Source organism: Triplophysa rosa, linkage group LG19 (assembly GCF_024868665.1).
Source record: "Triplophysa rosa linkage group LG19, Trosa_1v2, whole genome shotgun sequence".
Lineage (NCBI taxonomy): Eukaryota > Metazoa > Chordata > Actinopteri > Cypriniformes > Nemacheilidae > Triplophysa > Triplophysa rosa.
The window spans coordinates 18,544,145-18,568,838 of record NC_079908.1 but is presented as its reverse complement, the minus strand read 5'-3'; the positions used below and the strand labels follow the sequence as shown (position 1 = coordinate 18,568,838).

The following is a 24,694-nucleotide window of genomic DNA, read 5'->3' as shown; positions in this document are numbered from 1 at the left end:
AGGTGGTATATAATGATCTTAAATTCATCCTTAATGTTTTTCTACCCCTACACAGCTGACTGCAAGGTTATGAGGAAAAAACAGGACAGATACTGTCAGCATTCAGCTACAACACAGCACTGGCGGTTAATAATGTTCAAATGAATCATTGTTTTGATTCGAGTCGTTTCGATGATTCGTATGAACCGAATCGTTTAGCCATTGCAAATTACCGCAAGGGAGAACTTCTTGAAAGCGGTAATAACATGAGCTGATTTTAAAAACACGCAGGAGATTTAACTAGGCCTAAATGTATTTCTATTCAAAGTTATTTAATAATGACTATCACAGCACCAGTAGCCTACAGTTTAAAAGTCAATACAACTTAAAACTCATCTTTTTTTACAGTCTTTAATTTCTAGTGTTTTACTCATTTTAATTTTATTATAAGGCCTTCCTGTTGTATTCGGATGTGTAAGCTGTCCTTCCTCTGATGACTCGAAAGAACCACTGAACCGGTTCGCTCCAACGAGTCGGATGCTCTGGGATGCCGCTCTTCTCCGCCCGCCTCCAAACGCCCAGTCGGCGGTCATGTGCAAAAGCGCACCAATCTACTCACGCTACTCTAAATCTCCTCACCCCTTGCTTTGACGTCATGACGAGCTCCCTCCGGTTGCCACGGCAACCCGTCTCCCGCACCCCCCTTTCCCATCCCTACGCTGGTAGGATCCATTAATGGTACAAGCAGCATCCTGCAGCACAATGGTCGCAGGACGGTGAGCGCGCAGTGATTCAGCATCGCAACGCAGCCTTCCGCTCTCTATTTTCATTTTATTCGCGTTTATTTCCTTGTGACCGTTTTTCGTCCTCATCGTGATCTTTAAAACCGTGGCCTGCCGGGATGCTTTGAATAGGACTAGACTGTCACCGGACCGGGATCGTCGGGCATCTGGCACGGAATGGTAGGTCGGTCGGTGAGAGATGTTGATGCGGGGAACCTGAAGGGTGGGGTGATGCATATTGATCGCTGAAGGTTAATGAAGTCAGTGCCTTTGTGGCAAAGAAAATAAACGATCGGTCACGATTGTCGCTGGGCACGAGGACGATCAGACCCGAAACTGACCGGATTTCTCCGGTGTTCACCCGATGTTGGCGTGCAAGCGCGTATCCATCCATTGTTTTTTTTTCCCTGCATCACTCGCAGACCTGCATCATACCGACTGTCCTGTTTGCAGTGATAGCAGGCCTTTGTTACAAAATAGATGCTTTTGATCTTAATTCGTTCGATATGGGGTCAAATTTTTTTATGAAAATGCACAAATATGTTTATGCACGAGTTTGTATTTCTGTAGGCTGTTTAAATACAAAAAAAGATCAAATTACTTTAATTCAGTGTAATTCTTGCACAAGAAGCACATTAATTCCATAGCCTAAGACTATTAATTTTATTGGATATGTTTTGAAAGTGCTCTAGGAGTATGGGATCTGAGGTGAGGGGTACCAGGTTGATGTTTTTTTTTTCATGTTTTTTTCAACAGAAGGTACTAATGTGTAAAATAACTATACTGAAGATTTGCTGGTTTTTATTAAGTTATATAATTCATTCTCACTTGTAGTTGAAAATGACCATTATTCAATTACAATAAAAAAACTGCCATTGTTTTGATGCATTGGTGCAATGTGGCCCATATTAACTTAACCTATTAACACATTACTAAAAATAAATTAGGAGTGTTTTTCATTAAAAAGTGCTATCTTCAGGGCTCAGTAAAGAGTACAATATTTGAAGGTGCATGCACCATCCATAGCTCCCCCAAAAGACGGGCAATAAGGCTTTCCCATTGTGTCTCTATTGTTTAATCACAATCCAGTTGGTGTCCTGCCTAAGCTCGGTTCATGTGTCAGAGTCTGTCCCGTTCATCTAAAATGTTGTATTCTCGGTGTGTGCTGACATTTTGAAAGATAAAGAGAATCATCTTGAGAATGAATTATTAAAGGACAGCCTTCAGAAACTGGCATCATGCTGCATGCGAGTTGGACGGCTCGGCAAATGATTTCTCTGTGCAAACTGACCTCGGCGCTAGCGGGTGGTCACTGTTTTTTTAAGGATCTGTCTCCTAATGGTCATTAATAGACTGCTATGAAAACATATCTCCTGTAGACAACAGATAAATGGCAGGTTGAAAATGTAATTTATGGCACCTTGGAGATAGAAGTCATTTAATAGCAAGTCTATTTTATTTATATAGCACATTTAAATTCAGCTTACACTGACCAAAGTGCTGTACAAAACAATCATAAAATACAATAAAGTATCAAATAAAATACATATTAAGAGCAAGATAACAATACTAATCCATAACAATACTAATTTTGTTGGTAATGTCCATTGATTAGACTTGGCTTTTTTGTTGGTTTGCTTAATTTGTAATTTAGCTTTTGCATTTATGTTGAATCAGTCGTTTTTTGTTACCACACATTCTTTTGCTATTTTGGAATATGAGAAGCTGTAAAAAATAAAGTGTTATGGATTTGGATGGTCCACATCTCTTGAAGTCTTTGAAAAGCACAGATTAAAAAGGTTATAGTCTCTAACCGTAGTTATCGAAAAGCTCGTTGGGATTGCAAAATCATCATTTTTCTCTCTGTCGTGCACAGAAGGGACAGTTAATATTTTATGTGTGGGAGCCAGTAGCCGGTCTGGTCTCTGCTTGGTTGTGGTTGCGATTAGTGAACCGCGGTTAAGCCATCTCAGTGTTGTAATGTTTCTATCGCAGGTCCACATTCTGCAGTTAAATTGTGTGTGGTACAGGCCTAAGCTATTTGTAATGAGATCGCATGCTAGCATGCTCAGAGAAATAGATGCCATTGGAATGGTTTCAGACATTAGCAATCTGCTGTTATTGGCGACATTAACATATCCACCAATTCTTGCTTTGCGTTCATTTCTTAAATGTTTTAAGAGATTTTTTTCTTTTTAAAGAGGCTTTATTAATAACGATAATAATAAAGGCTAATGTAGCACTATCATATCTAAATGTCATTTTCCACCAGGCAGATTTTTTGTAATGTATATAATGTTGCTTACATTGTGAATTTTTCGAAGCATCTGAGTTAATCGTCCGTGAATCTTGGGGGCTTTTTGTTAGCATGTGTTCTAACATGTGATGGATGATGTCATTTGTTGTTGGCCATGTGGAGTCACAGGATGCTCATTGGGCATGTAATTATGCAAAAGATGGGCGGGGCTTGACACAAAGCTCCACCTGCTAGGGTGACTTCCTGTATGTCTCTTTATTTCTGAGTCACCCTCTCATTCATTATATGCTGTTTTAATATGTGTCCTTCATTCCTTCAGAGAAATAGACCTTGTTCTTTAATAACCAGCTCACGCAAGAAACAGAATCTCACATCTCAATACACACCCACATGCATCCACTATGTTTTGTTCCGTGTTTTTTTTCCCTGTACATTGTTAAATGTTTGTTTTCAGTGCTGTGATTTTCAGTGAAACTTCAGCCCTTGAGGAGAATGTTTTTCGTGATGGTTTTGAGATACTTGAAACAAAGGCTGCTGGGATTGAGTTTGATATTACTGAACACTGCAGCCAGCAGCGAGAAGAAAATCCACCACCAGCTTTTCACTTTTATGTTTGACCTCCCTGCTTCACTTCAAAAGGGAAGTATCGGGACTTTTATCAACTGAACGAAGCTCTTCAGCCTTTTAGTATTATGGATGCCTTGAACTACAATTCCCATAATCCCATAATTCATATTGGGAGGTCTTCGTGTTTCAGGTCTTGGTTTGACAGATGGTGCTGTTATTGGTTTGGTGTTTGTTTATATAATTACAGAGCTGTTTGTTAGTTGTGTTCTCCTAACACATCCTTACATAAGCGTTAGTCTCTCGACAGTGGTAAATCCAACAGCACTGCGTGATCGAAACAACCTGGCAACATGTTCAGGCTTCTCTGTGCAGTTTTCGTAGATTAGTTTTAATCGTCAGTGTGCTTAAATAATAATAGCTATTACAGAATGTTTATTGTGTCGTAATTTTGAACTTTGTGTTATCCACAATTACAATAATGTTTTCATTTTATTCAAAATCATGTATGCCTTTTTACGTCATATCTAAATCCAAATATATATTGTCGCTATCGTTACGAAACATCGGCTGTCAAAATTCACTGTTTTTCAGGAAATAGAAAAAACATTGTATAGGCACTTTTCAATACTTTTCTGTCAGTTAGATATTTGCAAAACGCTGTGACAAAGGGTGACTAATAATAATAATAATAATTTTATATAAATCTATATTAAATTATATAAAACATTTTTGCAGAGTTTCAAGATGTCTGTGTCATATTTCAAGTCTTATAAAGCCACATGAACGCTTTGTGAGGTGACTCATTGTTTTATCAAAGAATTTAATCCCTGAAGGTGTAAATGTCATGTTACAAAATTAGATTAACAGTAAATTGGTTATTTAGGTCAGTGCTACCTTCATGTGTGATTTATTTTTCATATAAGAATTGTGAAGAATTAAATCTGTTATTCTTAATTCTTCACATTTAAAGTGTCTTTATGGTGCCGGTGGCCCTGCTTGGCTTGGTACTGACGCTGTCAGAGATACTTGTGATTAAAACTGCAATACTGCATCTGCCAGCACAGGATTTAGCTGATAATGTAGAAGAGAATTGTGAGATGTAAAACTCTCGGCTCATCAGCACTCCCTGTTTTTGTGTTCGGCCTCGAATCCCTCGGTATCTGAATCGCTTAATCATTCATCGTCAGTATATTCACAGTGAAAATCCTATTATTGTTTTATATTCGTGCACATTTTTCAGGATAGAGTGACTGTCGTTTGAAGAGAGAGAGAGAGTATGTGACAGAATGAAAGTTAGATGGAGATTAGTGAGTGATAAAAGAGATCTGTGGACGTGGAGCTGGAGAGAGCTGGAGGGGTCAGGGTTCGAGGAGTGATGTCCAGTACGATTTAGCCTCATGCTGATCAGGGAGGAGAGAGAAATAAATGAACAAGTGTGTTACAGCCTAGGAAAAAAATGATAGACTCTGCAAATCTGCATGTTGCCATCACACCCCACCATGCCAGAGAGAGATGGGAAGATGAAAAGATCTCAAAAGATTTTGAGTCAAAATAAAAACTAGTTAAGGCAGAGGAGTATATTATGTATGAAAAAACATCATATGCTGGTTAGGTATATGAAGCACGGTAGCTGGTTTGTGCTGGTTTAAGACGGTCATGTGCTGGTTTACTTCACCCACAAATGGAAACTATGGGAGTCAACGGGGGACAAAATCTGTCTGGTTACAAGCATTCTTCCAAATCTCTTTCTCTGTGTTCATCAGAACAAATAAATGTATACAGATTTGGAACAACTCGAAGGTGAGTACATGATGACAGAATTTTTATTTTTGGGTGAAGTGTCCCTTTAAACTGGTCCTAAACCAGCTCAGGACCACCTTAAATCAGCACATGACCATTTTAGGACCAGCTCATGACCACCTCAACCAACACATGACCATCTTAAACCAGCATATTACCATCATAAACCAGCAAATTACCAGTTTAAACCAGCTACCATGCTTCAAAATTATATGCTACCTAACCAGCATATGCTGTTTTTTCAACAGGGACTTCAACAGATTTTTCAAAGGTGTCTCCATTCGATCGGCCATCTCATCTGAATTATTCCAGTGTCCACATCCATGGGTCACACTGTTTGCTGAAGGAATGTGAATCATTTAGATGTTTTCGCAGGAGCTCTTTGTGTGTGAGCGTGACAGAGAGTGTTATGTAAGGGACAACTTTAATTACCTAAGCACACTAATGAGAGGCTATTATCTCAGCGCTTTGTTTGTGTTCTTCTAATACAAGTGTTTGGACAAATGTCATTTCCCTCTGTCCTGATGCCTGTGTCTGTACTGTCTTGTTACTGTTTTCTGTGCGTTTTTAAATACAGGCTCTCAGTGCACAGGAAGTGTTTTGCTTTATTTGTGTTTGTCAGCGTAGATGTGATGCACAAAAAAGAACAGGAAGTTACACGGTGGGGAGAAACTGAGGTGAGAGGAGATGCAGATGGAAAGATTGGTGGATTGGTGGAGGAGAAAATATTGAGGGAGTTAGCAAAGTGATAGTTTAGACATGATGAAGCTTAAGATATATCACTAGTTCATGACACATCTGAAAGTTTGGTAGATGTTATTCTATAGTGGTTTCAGGGTCAGTAAACAAAACTATGTGACCAATCAGAATCAGGTATTTCAGACATATTTCCGGATAGCCATATGCAATAACCCGGGCAAGCTTACTTTTCAAATGTATTTCACTACAGATTACAAAATACATGCTTTAAAAAGTAATCTGTAACATATTTTGTTAGATTAGTTTTGTAACTTAATCTAAGTACGTTAGACTAGTTTGGAAAACTAATAAGGTTCATCAAACAGAGGACTTGGCTTTCCTCTACTTATTATTTTAAACAACATCAGTTTTACAAATTTCCCTCATTAGACATTATAGTCCACAATTCTAAGAAAAGACGTCAGAATTATGAGTTATAAACTCACAATTGTGAGAGAAAGTCAGAACTGTGAGACAAAAAGTCACAATTACCTAAAAAGTACTTAAACAAGAAACTCACAAACAACTAACACACATATTCAGGACAGTACTAAATAATATTAGCATGCATTTTTCTATGAACCCAGATCCCTCTTATTTTTTTTAAATTATTAAAATTTTGCATATTCGTCAAGGGGTATGAAATGTATGAGCATAACTGCTTTTTTAAATGCTTTTGCAGATTGTTGCAGATGAGTTAGAGAATCACCAATTGCTGTTTACATTAAGTGCCCGTTCCAGTTTATATTAATGTTTAAATGAAATAAATGCCATTGAAATTCCAAGTAATCACTTTGGTAATCTAAAATACTTTTCGGATGTAACTGTAATTTGATTACCACCCATTTAAAAGTATCTGTAATGAAATACAGTTACTCAAATTTTGTATTTTAAATACGTAGCTAAGTTACATGTATTTCGTAACTCCCCAGCCCTGGCAATAACGATTTAGAAATTCATATCATGGGTTTACTTTTGTCATTCTAAATATTTCACAGAAGCCACTGGAAGTCATCCTATTTCATGCCACGGCAAGCTGTGGTGTTTAGTTGTATTTTTTCCGGTATTTGGTTGGATGCAAAACTCCTGATTACGGCATTTTAGGCTTCTTACAGAATCATGGAGAGAGAGAGAGAGAGAGAGAGAAGGAGGGCATATTTGTGTGACGCTTGTAAGCCGACTTAAAATTGGCCTCTGGTGCACAGCAGTAGAAAACAGACAAACAGTGTGAACGCTATAAACACACAAACACACACAGCAAGAGCTGTAAACACACACACATGGTGTTTCCATGTTTTATGGGGACTTTTCCTATCGCCGCTGTCCTTCCAAAACCTTTGATGTCCAAATTCACAGTTTTTCAGGAAATGGAAAAAACACTGTACTTTTTAAATGATTAAATGCTGCGTTGTCAAAGTTGACAAGCTCTTTTTAATACTTTATATTGGTTATATACTGTATATGCAAAACCAGGGGGAAAAATAAAAATCACCAAATATGGAGATCATAAAAACCGTTTTAACATGATTTATAAGCTGTTTTCCTCATGGGAACCAAAAAAGTCTCCCAACAAGGTGGAACATTACTGCCATTAGTCTCCACGAAGTAGGGTTTACCCTTACCACACATACAACTTCATATGATTGAAACCCCTTTATGTCTTTTTCTTAAAATAGAAAAGCAATGGACGGCTAAATAAAAAAGTACTGTATATGTATCTTAAAAGAAGCTTTTCAAAATACTGTATTTGCAATGTTGCTTAAAGGGGTCATATGGCGCGAACAGGTGTTTTTCTGTGTCTTTGGTGTGTTATAAGTTGCTCATGCATGATTTAGACACGTAAAATTGCACAAATGAAAGTGTAGGAACAAAAGATGCATTCTATATAAAAGCGAATGCTCACCCAGACCTGCCTGAAACGCCTCGTGTAACCACACCCCCACAAATCTACATCAGTTCGTGGTATGATTTGACTAAGACCGCCCAAATGTATACGCAAGTAAGGTGGGCGTACCTGTCAGTACAATTGAAGAGGAACCTGATGTTCCAAATATGGTAAGAGGCGTTACATTTCCGTCACACGCTTGCAGTATTTGACCAATCACTACGCACTGGTTAACTGGCCAATCACAGCACAACAAACTTTTCAGAGCCATGAGCTTTGTAAAAAATCCGCGCGTTTCAGAGAGGCGGGGCAAAGAGGAGATACAAACATGCACGGTATGTGGAAAATACATCGTTTTTAACCTTAAATCATGTATAAACATTGCATTACATCTAAAACAAACGATAATATTAGTTTTAGCCGTGTCATATGACCCCTTTAATTCAGTCTAGCTGGAATATAACTCAATTTTATGTGATATTTAATTCTGTATGTCTCCAAGTCCGAACCAGTTTTAACAAGGCAATACTCTGAAGAAAAAGAAACGTGACTTGTCTGCAGAGTGACATACAGAAGGGTCATTTAAAATAGCCTTCCCGAGAGAACATACAGCGCTGGCTAAAACAGGTCTCAATCTCTCTATCTGTTCTTGTGCTCAGACTAAAAGCAGGACAGAGAAAAGATAGATAGATAGATAGATAGATAGATAGATAGATAGATAGATAGATAGATAGATAGATAGATAGATAGATAGATAGATAGATAGATAGATAGATAGATAGATAGATAGATAGATAGATAGATAGATAGATAGATAGATAGATAGATAGACTAAAAGCAGAACAGAGAAACGATAGATAGATGATTGGCAGAGACCGGAGAGAACATGTTGCTGCCACAGAAAAGAGGATTTGATGTTCACAGAACAGCGAGTGACATTTACTTTGGACACTTAAGGCATCTGCCATTGTAGGCTAAATATGAGTTTTCAGGTTTTTCGTCTATTGTCATTTAGATCAAGCCAGACAAATGACTGACAGTATAATGTGAATCACAGTCATAGCGCTGGAGAACATCGCTGTTGACTTCTTGAGCTTTTTGGTTGTTGCTAAGAAACTCGTTGAGTCACTGCAGATAGTTTGGGAACATGATGAACGCTGGGATTTGTGTAAGTGAAATCTTGAACTGTTTGGGGGTGGCGTATGTTTTGTACTCTGCCCACCCAATGAAGGAAGCACTCGAGATCTGTCAGAAAGTTTGGTGTTTCACTCAAAGGGAGACGAAACGAATGACAGAAAGCTTTTGTTTTTTGTTTCTACCACATTAGCTCGTTCGAAATCCAAGGCAGCCGCCTACAGATCATGTTCAATATGAATGCCCCCTAGAAGGTAGCTTCCTGTTTACGCAATGATCAGCTCAGTAGATTTTGTATTAGACACTTCCTTTGTTTATGGTTCAGTCCAAAAATGAAATCGATTTTGAGTGGCTGTCGGTTGACAGCATCAATGCAAAAGCCACTTTGTCTGTGGCTTGTTTCGAATCAAGAGTGCTTTATGAATAATGAAGTTAGTGGATTTCCATTGGTTCCAGGGATTAAAACTCTTTTCTTTGAAGAAAGAAATCACGCTGTGATATCCGTGAACCCCGACAGTTTATAGGACAGAAAATATATGAAAGCAATTTCACTTCAAATGTGCTGTTAGCACAGAGGAAAATTGTATTGCTCAGCGGATGCTCCTTCGTTGCTCAGGAGATTTGATGGAGTTCTCATTTGTGTTTTATTTGAGTGTCTTTAGAATTTTAATACTTTATATCAGATATTTCTCCTAAAATTGATTGATATAAATGTGCTTTTCTCATATTCCACTGGAGACTGTGTGAGATTCCTGGCTCTTTTTAGTAGGAGAAACTGAGATTTAGGAGGCAAATGTTTTCATTTGCTCTCCATTTAATCTTATTGCTAGGAATTATGTCTTTTTAATTCACATTATGGCAATGTTCAAACAATGAGAGAGGAAAGTAGAACCTCTTTCTGCTCTATTTTGCATTCTGGTATCTATAAATGCACTCAATTCATTACCATTAGCTCTCTATACTTTATTTAATATATTTATTCTCTTTTGTGTATGAATATAGATAGACACTCTGCAATCACTCTGGCCGAATGATTTTAAAGTGGCCGTTACTCAGACAGTTTCTGCATATCTCATGTTAATCTTGAGTACTTTCAGAATAGTATCGTACCCTTCAAATATCCGTAGATTCTTTAGTTTGATCACATTTATAAAAGACAGATACAGCTGTACGATTATTTCTGAAAACACAACGCGTGTGGGGGGGGGGGGGGCGGAACTAATGCACATGCGCACCCATTGCCAACAAAACACAGACATATGACTCAGTTTCACTTACCGCGTGCGGTTCATGTCCGGCATCTTTTAGCACTGGGACCGCGCCATCTATCAGTTTCAAACAATCTCCAAATCCAGCATTATATCCACCGTTTATATAACATCCATCACTGAAGTGCCATGAACAAACAAACACAGCCAATCTTGACGCAGCGCAGCCAATCTTGATGGTAAGCGGGTCTTCTTATCAGTTGACGCGTGGGAGGGCTATTTCTTTTGCCTTGCCGTGCGCGGTCTTTTCTGGGAGAATTGCCCAATAAGGGACTAAGAAAAGTTGTTACGTGATTCTTCATCTTCGAAAAAAACTTTCCGAAACCTATATGAACCTTGGGGGAGTGTATCGAGCACAGAAATACTACGTATTTTTTTTGACAAGAAAATGTTGACAATGGCGCTTTTTTAGTTAAAAAAAAAACGCCCCCAGCGTTGTGGTTACAAATACCAGCCGGCAATGTTCAAAGATAGCATTTGTGCACGAAGGCATCTTAGAGAGACAGGCTTCATATTAGGCAGCGTAACCGAATTTAATTTGAATTATAAACAGAGAGTGCCTATGCAATAACCAATCACATATTTAAAAACTACAATACCAATGCAAGAAATGCAATCAAAAGTTATTGAAAGTGAAAATTAAACTTGCATTTAAACAAAACTATGCTCCAACGGCCGCCATTTTATTTTATCAAGTTTGAGCCTTCTCGACCAATCACGTTCCTCGCATTTTGATCTCTGTCATTGGTTATCTGTGAAAAAGGTGACAAATGACGCTCTGAGCTGCAGAAGAAGACGCTGACGTTTCAAAAGAAGCTCAGGACTTTTTTCGAAAACACGGTTTACTCCATAGGATTATAATGTAAAACAGACGCTAGCAGCTTCAAAAAAGAAGTAAAGTGTGAACATGGCCTAATACGTTCAACTCGTTTTTTGACAAATTGACTATGTCAAGCATGAGAAGACAGCCAAAATTGGAACAAGCAGATTACGTAATGCCCAAATGAGACTTCATGCACCAGTTACACCAGTTGTGCTGTTCCTTTAAAATAAATGTGCTTCATTAGGTCGATTATTATAATCTGATCAGATTGGGCAGATTGGGATTTTTCTTCTGAGGTCAATTTCTCAACAATTTCATACATTATTTTCTCAGAAGTCAGCAATCCGTAGTTAAAGATTTCAATATGAATTTGTTATAAAATATAAAATAAATATAACGTTTATACTGAATGAATCATCACTGATTTGAAACACATAGAGTAGGCTGCAACTCTGCACATGTCATCTGCCATTTTGGATAAATGATTTTACTGAGCTCATGGCAATGCATTCTGGGACTGTTGCTTAGGACCTTCTGGAACAGCCTTCATGTCAGAGTTGTGTTTATTATTCCCAAGGCTGTTTTAGACATCTCACTACGTTTTGGAACAGAACTTTTGTTTTCTTTACTTAGGAGTCCACAGTCGTGCACTGCAAAAAAATGAATTGCATACTAAGCTTTTTGTGTTTATTTTTAGTAGAACTATCTACAAATCCTTAAATCAATATACATTTACTTCACAAGGAAAGTGAGAAAAAAAAATATATTTAGTTTTCGTAATTCTTACCCCAGATTTGTTTTTAGATTTTTGAACATAAATTAACATACTTCTTATATTTTCTTTCATAAAACAAGATTAAATATCTTAGGTCACTTTCATGTGTTCAGAATAGATGGCCATTATATTAGTTTTTATATATTCATTATAGTTTAAATGCATTTTTATAACTAAATAAAAAATTATTATGTTCCCAAGTGTAAAATATGTCACATTTACTCAATACCAATTATAGTCCCCAAAATAGATAAATAAATACATAAGTACGTATGTTTTTACACATATTCAAGCAAACAATCACATACAAAAACATAACAGGCCAAAACTAAGAAAATATAAGAGCAGAAACAGAGAGAGAGAGAGAGAGAGAGGATAACAATTGTGTCCTCCTGCAGCGTTTGCACTGATTTACAGCTCGAGTCAATGATGTGCCTGGACTCCAGCGATGCATTTGTGCAGCCAACTGCAAAATATTCAAGTGCTGTGTAATTAGTGAGTGATGTCTGCCATTGATTTACCAGTAAACAAAGCACATTACAGCTCTTCTCAGTAAGAGCTCAGACTCCAGCGAATCCAGCCTGTGCATGCTGTTTGCTAATAGCATAGCATACTTCTGTTTTCTGCAGTATTTAGTGTGTATTCTGTGAAGTATATAGAGATATAATGAGAAATTTGACTGCAGAACTGCTGAATAATCTGAAGGTTTTAAAATCAACTCTGTGGTGTGATGTGAGAAAACCTGAGGTGTGAAGTAACACCGTCAGCACTCAACACCCTTTAGTTTTGACTCACTTGCTGCTCGACTTTTACCTTTGATATTTGAACACAGCACACAACGGCCCTGATCTATTTTCAAATGAGAAAAACACACTTCTAATACTGGTATCAGTGTTGGGCAAGTTACTCTAAAAAAGTAATTAATTATTAGTTACTAATTACATATTCAATAGTGTAATTAGATTACTGTACAAATTACTCTCTCCAAAAAGTATTTAGTTACTGATTACTAATTACTTTCTATATCCTATATCAACCTTGATTAGTTAAGTGATTCAAGGATAGACATGAAATGGCTCTTTTAATACATAAAGTAGTATTATTAAAGCCACAATATGGAAGAATATTGTTATGAAATATCCAAAAATCACTTGCACAGTGTGATATATTTCATGCAGTTGTGTACTTATATTATCCCAAATGTTCCCAAGAATGTACAAATCCAGAGAAATTCCTATTTAAAATAATGGCCCGTCCCTTATCTCCCTTGTATTTGTCGCATATCAGTGACTTAATATCCGCTGCTCCGCACTACCCTCAGTTTCCGCTTGTAGAACTACGGCAACACGCAAATGCGGAAGTGGTTATACAGCATCTGTTGTTCTGTTATTATGGATCACGATTACTCTTTGGCGAGTAAAGGAAACCTAAAAAAGTGTAAACGTAGGCCAAATGAGGCAAGCAGGCTTATGGTCAAACGAAGAAATAAAACAAGGGTTAATACCGGCGTGGCGTTTTCTAAATGGAGAGAGCTTCGCGACCAACATGGACTCGACAGAGACTCCGCTCTCGCATGTGTTTTAATAGACAGGTAAGCACTTTTTTTTTATTGTACACGAAATACTCATGCACAGATTATTTGAATAGTTACGAATTCAGTTACCATATGAAATACAGTATATGTCGCACAAAAAAACAGGTAAAACTGTGTAGCATTACGCTACCAAATCAATGGACAAAGTCCAATATCAATCGCGGGCTAACGTAGCTTTACATTCCACGTTTCTTGCAAGCTAAGTCATTACGATGACATAAAATAAAATGTATTCATTACCTCGTCCGTAAACATGATGGGCGATCTCCATACGCCCATATTACACAAAGTATTTAGTTTAATTACATCAGAAGTAATTGCAATTAAATTACAGAAAAATTTGAGTAATCCCTTACTTTACTTTTCCAGGGAAAACTAATTAAATTACAGTAACTAATTACTTAGTAACTAGTTACACCCAACGCTGACTGGTATATTAATAATTTGACACAAACTTAAAATTACAAACTACCTTATTCCTTTAAAACGCCCTGTTGAAAAAAATAGAAATGGGTGTAATGGTTATAATAGAATTTGTGTTGGTTTGAATGGAAACTGTACTGTGATGGTCAACGTGCGTCTCTACTGGTATTTGTTTGGTTCTAATGGGTCTATTTACAGTAGATGTTATATACAGTAGTGATCTAATAGTGTTGAATCCGACTGGAATAAGACCTAAAACACACTACACAAAGAAATTTTATATTGATTTAAATGGTAAACCGCTGATGGTTCATAGTGGTTTTGGTAAGGGAAACCATTACAATTTCTCTGTTTTCCAGAGAGAGCTCTGTTTGGAGTTTTATCCAAAGCGACTTACAGAGAGTTCAGGGAGCAATAAGCGATATGTCATACAGGAGCAATAATACAATAGGTGCTAATACAAAGTTACTGGTTTCAACAAAAGCTAGACCACTACCTGTTACAATGACCCAACAATGAGTTAAAACATCTCAGTATTTTAGGTTGAAAAGACCCAGCAGTGGTTAATTTAGTTGAAAAATATCCCAGAATTTTTTAGTGTATAGACGTCCTTCGTAACGTCTTTTATTTCATCAAAATTATATTACATCATGGCATAAAAGTGATATTTCATGTAGTTATTTAATAGGAATTTACTACTGCTTTGAGATGGTTTAAAGGTCCAGTGTATATAAAATGTAGCGCCATCTAGCGGTGAGGTTGTGAACTGCAACCAACAGCTCACTCCACCCCTTCCTTTCAAAGCACTACAGCAGCTGATACAGGACTAAGATGTTGTCATGTTTTTGCTTCTTTGTCGAAGTAGATAACGTATTTACGAAATGCGCTCTGTATAGCAGTTTGTCCATTTAGGGCTACTGTAGAAACAATGTTATAAATAATTATGTGTATTATTATTTGCATTTCTGTAATTCTCTGTATTCTCAAATTACACATTGGGCCTTTAATTAATTAATTAATTAATTAAAAACAACCATGTCATTCAGATCATATTCAGAGTTAATGTGACTGCCCTGTATTATGCAGACATACACAGCACAGACAGCAGGGAGGTGAGATGTTCTTTTCGAGGGGATCTTGTTTTACTGCATCTGCCGTGAAGACGGCCCTCGACACCACCAGCAGGGCCTAGATTGGCTTCCAGCGAGAGGAAATGTTTCATGACCTTCTGTTTTTCACAAGTAAACCAGCCACATTGTTGCTGACAGAGGCTCCATTCCACACACACACACACGCACGCACACTCACATAACGTGGAACAAAACTCTGACTAGTTGTCCAACAGAAATAAATATTTTTTGTTCTTGTTAATATCCTGCATGATAAACAAAAACAGTCTTATAACTTGCATAATTTGATAATTGGTCATTAATTAAAAAATGCAATGGCTTGTTAACAGGTAAATAGCTAATGATCTAATATTATCCTCTAAAACTGCAGGCCATGCACACTTAAAAGATTAATCCGTATTAAAGTATAAATGAAATTATTCGTATCACTTGCCTTGTTTTGTAAGTGCAATAGTTTCCTATTTCTGTTATATTTCTGTTCACTTCTCCTAGATTGCATTTAGCTTTTCCCAGACAAAGGAATCTTGCCAAACCTCTATTGATCGACAGATGGAATGAAGAATAATATTAAAGTCCCAGACGTGATGCGTGTGACATCAGATGGGAGAGGTCGAGTGTCTGCCTTTTGTCTTCATAATAATCAGCTTTCAATTTCTCGCATAATTTCGGTGTCCCATCTTTAATATCTTTTTCGCATATTAATGAGGGTTTGCTTGTATTTTAGCAGAATCTAAGAATTGGGAATGAATGAGACTTAATACGTAACATACTGTAGTGTGGTTTGAGACGGCTGTAGCCAATCAGGCGAGGTGAAGGTGTTGATGATGTAATTATAGCGCTTCTGATTTCCAGGGTTTCAGAGCGCTGTGGTCTTCTGTTGTATTGTGTAAACCTGTAACGGTTGAATCAGAATGCTAAGACATTCACATTTTTCTCAGACTTTAGGGTCGATCGTTTGCCAATCGTTTGCCAATATTTGCCCAATATTTAGTTTGAATTTAAGTCGAATTTTAGCTCACACAAGCATTTCTCATCACCACCGAAGTACGGACTTTTAGTGCATAATATAAGAGTATGAATTGGGACACACACAGAGTTCCTCTGTAGAAAACTATATAAAATAATATACTATAGAAACTGTTAGAAAAACAAAACAATAAGACGATATTTAGTGCTCCATATCAGAAAGACATTTTGGCATGCTTCTCTTTTCACAAAACTGAATTCTATGAGAGAGGAAAGGGAAAGATGGGTGATGAACACTTTCCATCTGTCGGGTCTCGGGGTGATGAGTCATTGTAGCTCTGGACTCACATGTCTGCCATGCACTGAATGCTTCACCTGCAGTCGAAACGCTTTACATAATTAGCCCGTGACACACCACCCGTGTGACATCATACACACCTATTCTAACACTTCGTCTCATTTAGCCAAACCTAACCCACCTAGAAAGTGTTTCGTTTTGTCTCATCCTATTTTGAAAAGAGTTATCGAGGATATATTGTACGACAATGACTTGTGAGAATGTCTAAATGTGTTCTTTGTGAGAATTTGTGTCCTTATTCAATGTGGATTTTTCTCTTTAAAATGGCAGCAAACGGGGGGGGGGGGTCTATGGGCGTAGTGTTCAAGGCTTGAGACGAACTTTTTCATCCCGTTGATGGGCGTGAAGGTCAACTTTATTAAATATCGTGTTCACCCTTGCCTCCTCTGTGGTTCTGTCAATACTACACAACAGGCCTCATTTATTACCCACAATCCTCTTCTTCAGTGTCATTAGATACAATGACTTGCATTATTTTTAGTTTGGATGTTTAACCAACAATTCTTTTAGGATTCTGTTCTTATCTCCAGGCATTGATTCCTGTAGTTGTAACCTTTGGAAGTCAGAGTTCATGCTCTCTGTTTGTCTTGTTGTCTTTTAATGGTTCGTTTGCACCCACTGCTTCATTTCTTCTTTATCAGGGTCTTCATCTGTTCCGGGTCTCATTTATCAGGCTTGCCGTCCACTGACCTTGCTGCCCACTCCTCTTTATTGATAATGCTGTATTTCTTCATCTGTGCTGTCTCTGAATAGCAGAGCAGAGGTGTGCATGATCACGCTTATCTCAGTTCATCCAAATCATTGACGTCTAATTTCGTATGTTACTATGGAAACCAGTGGCTTTGGAGATTGGATGCCTGCAGATGTTTTTTGCCGGTCTTACATTATGTGTAATGTTTGATCATTTTTTGTGTGCCTTAATATTTTGTGTTTGCCTGAAATTTGCTCAAGCATATTCTCACGGATAGCTTTATTTCCCAAGAGACGTCTCCATCCCAGAGCCTTTTTTTTCTAAATCATTGCAGAGACAGTGCTTCAAGTATGGACCAAGTTTGTTTCCATGGTAACAGACTATTAGAACATTTTAATCTTTTACTCGGTTATGGAAGATAATAAATGAGGCCACAATTTTGAAATGATAAGGTTCTGAAATGTTTTGACACGAAAGTTTTACAAAGACTGACATCTCGAAACAATAATAATCCTTCTGTGTAGGGCCTCTATCTAGACTCACAGACCCACTCCCTACAAACACCCACCCAGAAACCTCCAATCAAAGTCACTGAGTGCAGCTATAACTTCAAACTGCTGTCATGTGATGTAAGTTTAGCATTAAATACCAAGTATTGTAAATTTAGCATTAATGTGACAAGTAGTCCGTCTTTGCTCTTGGGTGGTGATGGAATTGCCTGAGATGGAGCTGGGATGGTCAGTCAGTCTGCAGACTGGCACGGGATTTTCAGATGTAGCTGGCATAATCTGTAGTTGGGGATGGGCATATGGGCGTTCATCTGGACCTGGCGGAATCTCTCCCTACCTCGGGATGGGGGCAGAAAAAGAATAATTAGCGTAGCTGCTGTTCATTAGCTATGTGTTAGTGAATGCTTGGCTGAAAAGATGTGTCTTTAATCTAGATTTAAATTGGGAGAGTGTGTCTGACCCTCGAATAGTATCGGGGAGGCTATTCCAGAGTTTAGGTGCTACGTATGAGAAAGCTCTGCCCCCTTTGGTGGATTTAGTTATTCTAGGTGTTATCAAAAGTCTGGAGTTTTGAGATCTTAGAGAGCGTGATGGGTTGTAGTGTGGTAGAAGCTCTGTTATGTAGGTAGGGGCTAAACCGTTTAAGGCTTTATTATAAGTAATTAAACGAACTTTAAGTCAATACGATGCTTAATGGGTAACCAGTGAAGGGTTGATAACATTGGGGTTATGTGATGGTATTTTCTGGACCTGGTTAGAACTCTGGCAGCTGCGTTCTGAACTAACTGTAGTTTGTTTATTAATGATGCAGGACAACCACTGAGTAGTGCATTACAGTAGTCAAGTCTTGAGGTCACAAATGCATGAATAAGCTTCTCTGCGTAAGCCACACATAAACTATTTCGCAATTTGGCAACATTTCTAAGGTGGAAGAAGGCTGTCTTTGTGACATTTGAGATGTGATTTCCAAAGGTCTTGAACTGTATTTGTTGGAGTAACAGTGCAGCCTTCAATTTGCAGGTTATAATCTGAGATATTCTGTTTACGTGTTTTTGGTGCGATAAGTAATATTTCTGTTTTGTTAGAGTTTAAAAGAAGGAAATTAGTTTTCATCCAATGTTTTATATTTTCGATACACACTTCGAGGTTGGGTTTTTACTACGTTGTCTCGTATGTTTTCGATTTTCATGAAATCATTGCTACCAAGGTGCGGCGGAATACCCAGGTCAGGTGAAGTCTGTTTATTTGTTAGTTTAGCAACTGTACTAAATAAAAACCTTGGATTGTTTTTGTTAGTTTCTATGAGGTTACGGAGGTGCTCAGCCTTTGCTGCTTTTAGTGCCTTTTTATAACAGTTTGCACTCTCTTTCCACGCAATTTTAAAGACCTCTAATTGGGTTTGTTTACATTTGCGCTCCAGTTTACGTGATTCTCTTTTAAGGGCGCGAGTGGTGCTATTGTACCATGGTGCTACGATTTTCTCATTAATCTATTTTGACTTCATAGGTGCGACCGCTTCTAATGTGTTAAAGAAAATAGTGCCCATGTTGCTGGTCATGTCATCGAGCGATTCTGTATTTATTGGTAAAGTTATTAAAGGAGTCAGATCTGGCAAGTTCTTTACAAACTATCTTTAGTAGTCGAGGTAATTGTTCTACCCTGTCGATAACGAGTTAAACGGCTGATTTCTGCAGTGCACTGCAGTGTACATGTTATAAGATGGTGATCGGTGACATCGTCGCTTTGAGGTATAATATCTATATTGGTTAGATTGGCTCTGTGAGATATAATCAAGTCTAGTGTATGATTAAATCGATGAGTGGGTCCATTGATGTGTTGTGTTACTCCAAAAGAGTGTAATAGCTCTGTAAACACAGCTGCTAATGCATCATTAGCACTATCTACGTGGATATTAAAGTCTCCGACAATCAGTACTTTATCAACGTTAACCCATAGGTCTGATAAGAAGTCCGCGAACTCTTTCAGAAAATCAGTGTAGGGCCCAGGGGGTCTATACACAGTAGCCAATGTAAGAGAAAGCAATGGTTTTTTACTTTTGTTTGGAACATAAAATATAATATGCATGATAGTGTATTAATATTGTACAATATTAAGCATATTAATATCATGCAACTTTATTAATATAAATACATATAATACATATAATATTAATATGAACTTGTACAAAAGAACTCACTCATAGCAACAGATTATTTCACAAAATAAGAGAATTTTGAATAATAGAGTTCATAGTACACTGCCGTGGACATTTTTCCACTCCAAAAATCATAAGTGTGATCCAGGTTTATCAGGAGTGTTTTTTTTTAGTTTAAAAAAGTTAAAAACATTTGGGATTCAATGTGCTACACAAACAGTCTAGACAGAACTGTTTCCCAATCTGAAGGAGGTGTCAAAATGAAGGATTATTAACTGGTATCAAAGAACATCACTATAAAAATGTGTGCAAAGTTTTTTTTTATTAAATGTGACGAAACATTGCCATTTTTAAATGTACGACTAACTTCAACCTGAATATCTCGTCAGACATTGGTCTAAAATATCAGGTGTGTGAGATATTTAAGGGTTTAAAGAAAATTATCACTTGTGTAATGCTGTACGATTTGATCATAAATCATTCTAACAAAACCACATTTCTCAGCTTTAAATGGAGCTGCTAAATAAGGACAAAATGGGAAAAAAATCTTTAAAGCTGCTTTGAAACAAAGTGCATTGGAATGTATTACTGTATATAAACACGATTGAACTGAATTATTCTGTATTGATCAGACGTTTATAGATCTGTGCTCCACTGCTAGACAACCAAAACACAACTTCACATGAAAAAGGAAAATAGTTATAGGGAGATGATGTATATTTGTATGCAAAACCCGGAAGCGAGTTAGCATTTCAGGACTTCCGCTTCCATCGTTCCAAAGTCTATGGGTTTTTTGAATGGGTTTTTGGTAAATCGCCCGAAATAAGGTCTGTGGTAAACAAAACCTCTAAATATTTTCACGTTTTATTCTATGACATTAAACACACCAATTATAACCCGCTTGTTTGTTTGTTGCCTTATTGTGTCTTAAAAATGTTGCTAAAGTTGCAAAAAACGACTACTTCCTTTGGCGGGGACGTTAGACGTCAGACATCATTGCCCATATAAAGCTTGCAAATAATGCAACATGGGCACAAATCTCTGAAAACGTAGATGCGGAATAATTACTTACCATGGAACACGTTTTTAATAAAGTTTGAAATAGTTGTCGGAGGCGACTATCGAGCGACCTTAAGTGTAGTCTGTTTATAGCAACGTGTTAGCTTTTTACTTCTGCCGATTGTATTTCGGCTTCAAAGGTAACAAATGTTGTGTTAATTTGTAAAGATTGTCTTGATAAACAAAACATGTAAACATCATAAACCTTTGTTAATCACAGAGCAAATTTTTTGGGGGAAGAATGCATAGGCTTTCGGTCGATTGAACCGGGTTAGCCTACAAAAATTCTGTACGTCATCTCTGATCCTCTCTATTAGAGAACTACAACTGCAAATTATACCCGGAATTTTCTTGTGTCGTTTTAAGCATTATTCTCTCTCTCTTTCTGAATCACTGTATTTCATTTGAATCAGTATGAAGGATGTCATACCTCTGCATAACATCGCATAAAGCTCTTTGTCTCAGAATGTTTAGCAGTGGTGCACTGCAGATCTTTCTGTGTTTCATGGTTGTTGCTCTGGAGAGGAGTGCAACGAGCTCTTTTAATGTCATGCAGTTCACAAACAGACAGGCTGTTGACAGCTCTCACGCTATTTACATGCACAGCTGTGAGCTGTCAGTCAAAATCACCTGAAGTGATGTTTTCACAGGTACATCATATCCATCATCTACACATTTATGTCGGAGCCTCAAACGCACGGTCATACAAAAACTGCATATATTATATACATACATACAAAATAGTTTTAATGATAGCTAAATGTTTATATAATTTTAAAATAAGTTTAGATTTTCTGAATTTCTAGGTATGGGTTTAGTAAAATTATAATCTTTGTTTCATTCTGTGATCTACTAACAATATTTCTCCCAAATGTCAAATAAAAATATTGTTTTTATATGCATTTATTTGCAGAAAATGAAAACTAGAGAAAAATGTCATAATAACAGAAAACATGCTGTGTACAGTATTTTTTCAGACCTCAAATTATGAAAAGAAAACAAGCTCATATTCACTTTTAAGCAATACATCAGTAATATTTTTGAAGTGATAAGCACAGTTTTCATGTGTCTTGTCATGCTGTCAGTCTTTCACATTGCTGTTGGGTGACTTTATTTCACTCCTAAGGTTTGATTTTGTTCAAATTCAAATTCAATACAATACAGTATATTAATCTATTCATTTCCACTGCTGTTTATATATTTTAAATGCACTGTATAAAAGCCAAACCTGTATACATGTGTATACTATATAAATACAGAGAGAAAGAGAAATTAACTCATCTTAACGTTTACAAATTTACTGTAAAGTCTTTCCAAATCCATTCATACTGATACTTGCCAATTGGTCCTTTAGCGCAGAAGGAAAGATCCCTTTGTTACTGCTGGCTGAGATGAAGCCTGGAAAACACTAATGAATATTTAACGTTTATCTGCAGGGCTTCGTAATCTTTAAAAGGCAGCGTGCACCAACGCCCCCCCTCCTCAGGGGACAAAAACAGGAAACAGATCAGTCGGAAGAAATCATCATCACAGATTAGCATACCGTCTTTGACTTCCCAATGACACAAACTATATTTGTCCCATACAGACATGTACACAGAGCTAATGCATAGATTGTCAATGTGCCTGGAGCTGTTATGTGCACAGGGTTGGGTTTTAACAGCTGGACCGTGATGACAGACGTGAGAAAAATGTGTGTCGTTATCTCAGGTCCCTATTATGCTCGTTGGGCGCAGGGGACCGCTATCTGTAAAAACACCCCTGAATGCATGACATTTGGGCGCGTGGACGTCTACGGAGATGAAATGATCATTATGGAAGAAATATATGTATAAGGATATCTTCATATTAAAAAAAATCTATCAGATGACACTGAGGGTCGTTGCTAGGGCATTGCTATGAGGTTGCAAAGGTTTTTGCCTTGTGGTTGATAGGGGTTCTGTGATTCTGTTTTATATTCTGATCCTAAAATACGACTTGTTTATGATATGTTCTTATTTTTTTTAGAATATATATTTATATATTTTACAGTTTATTTATTGATTATATGAAATAATTAAAGTTGATTTTATGCACCTTTTTCAATTCACACTTTTTAAGCTTTTATTCTGACGTAATATTTTAGAAAATGAAATAATCGATTATTTTCTTTCTTTTCTGTCCGTGTCTTTCAGGTATTTATGAACAGACATTTCTTATATAACTGCAGTGCTCCCGTCCTGGATGTGAAGATTGCCTTTTGTCAGGTGTGTGTTCCATACAGGTCAATTAAAAGGTAGAGTATTCATTCACTTCCATTCTTCAGTTCATTTCTGTGGTTGTCATTGTCTCTAAAACAAATACGAATCTGGTGACTGCATGTCTGGATATTTATTGGAGATGTACAGCATGCAGGATCAATTCTCTGCATCATTCTAAACAATTCAGGGTCAAGTTTCGCAAAACGCATTAAGAGCATCTTAAGATGGCTTTAAATATGCATGTGAGTGTTTTTGAAAATCAATGCGATTATTTGGTTCATGAGTTAAATTGAAACTTTTAAAGCAAACCTCAGTCTAGTCAATCAAATAAAACATAAAAACAGGTTTGCTTCAAAGGGTCAGTTCACCCAAAAATGAAAATTCTGTCATGGATTACTCACCTTCGAGTTGCTCCAAACCTATATACATTTCTTTGTTGGTTGAACACCAAGAAAGATATTTGGAAGAATGTTAGCAACTGTGATTTTTGGGGCACCATTGACTACCATAGTAGAAAAAATGATTCATTTTTTTTGTTCTGTTGAACACAAAGAAGATATTTAGAAGTATTTAGGAAAACAAAGAGTTCTGGGGCACCTTTGACTGGTGCCGCAGAAATCTCAGTTGCTAACATTCTTTCAAAAATCTTTCTTGAGGGTGATCATTTTTGGGTGAACTATACCTTTAACACACACTCCAAATCATCAATGCTAGTTATTTCATATAACATTTGATTTTATAACTTTGCACATACGTAGTAACTTGTTTTATGTGAAATATAATGAATAATGTTGTAGATGTGGATAATGTACATTGCATTTTATCCATAGAACATGTACATCTTCATTAAATGAACAGAATATTTGTTGACATAATTTGTATTCTAGCATATTTATATTAAAAGGTCACTTAATACTGCATGCTATCAAAATATCAAGTATGTGATTACATCTTTGGTTTTAGACCCAAAATGTGTACTGATAAATCTTACACAACGAAATCAAAATGTTCTCAGTCCTCGTTTAGATTAAAGGCAGCAATTACTGTAAATCTAATGCTCATTAGCTTCAAATGAACTCTGTGGGTTTAATAGAGGGGCATCATAAAGATAGACTTTATAAAGCACATCTCTCTCTCTAATTTCTCTTGTGAAATTATGTAGACAGCTTCGTCTTTTCATTTAACCATGAATATGTTCTCTATCTGACAGTTTGTACAATCGATTATACAGTTGTTCTAAAGCTGACATGAACTCTAATCCAGAGAGCCCGTGAGAGCCTCTTATATCATTGATATGATACAGATGGACTAGTTTAACCAGACTTCTAAATCTCAAGTATGCAATCCAGAGCTAATCTGAAATGTTTTGGAGTTGGTCAAAGATGTATTAAAATAGTAAAATATCTGTTTAATTGTTTGTATTTATTAATCAAGTGTTTGATATGACACAGACAACAAAGCCAAGTTGGGTATCGGATCTTTATACCCTTATACCAAAATACCAAAGAGAATATGTAAACAGCCCTCATTCAATTTTTTTTATATATATTTCAAATTCTAA

General features: G+C 37.0%; 1 protein-coding gene across 6 annotated transcripts in view; it reads left to right on the top strand.

Moving 5' to 3' along the window:
• The first annotated feature begins 686 nt into the window (after positions 1-686).
• mapk10 (mitogen-activated protein kinase 10) overlaps positions 687-24,694 on the top strand; it is a 51,852-nt gene continuing 27,844 nt past the window's right edge. For 4 of the 6 annotated variants that reach the window (XM_057359820.1, XM_057359823.1, XM_057359825.1 and 1 more), the window contains exons 1-2: positions 688-941; positions 23,068-23,139. In XM_057359820.1, coding sequence (XP_057215803.1) covers positions 939-941; positions 23,068-23,139 — 75 coding nt within the window. In that variant the 5' untranslated portion in view covers positions 688-938. Of the gene's footprint in view, positions 942-23,067; positions 23,169-24,694 lie in introns of all 6 variants that reach the window. The other 2 variants (XM_057359821.1, XM_057359822.1) reach the window with 2 other exon arrangements.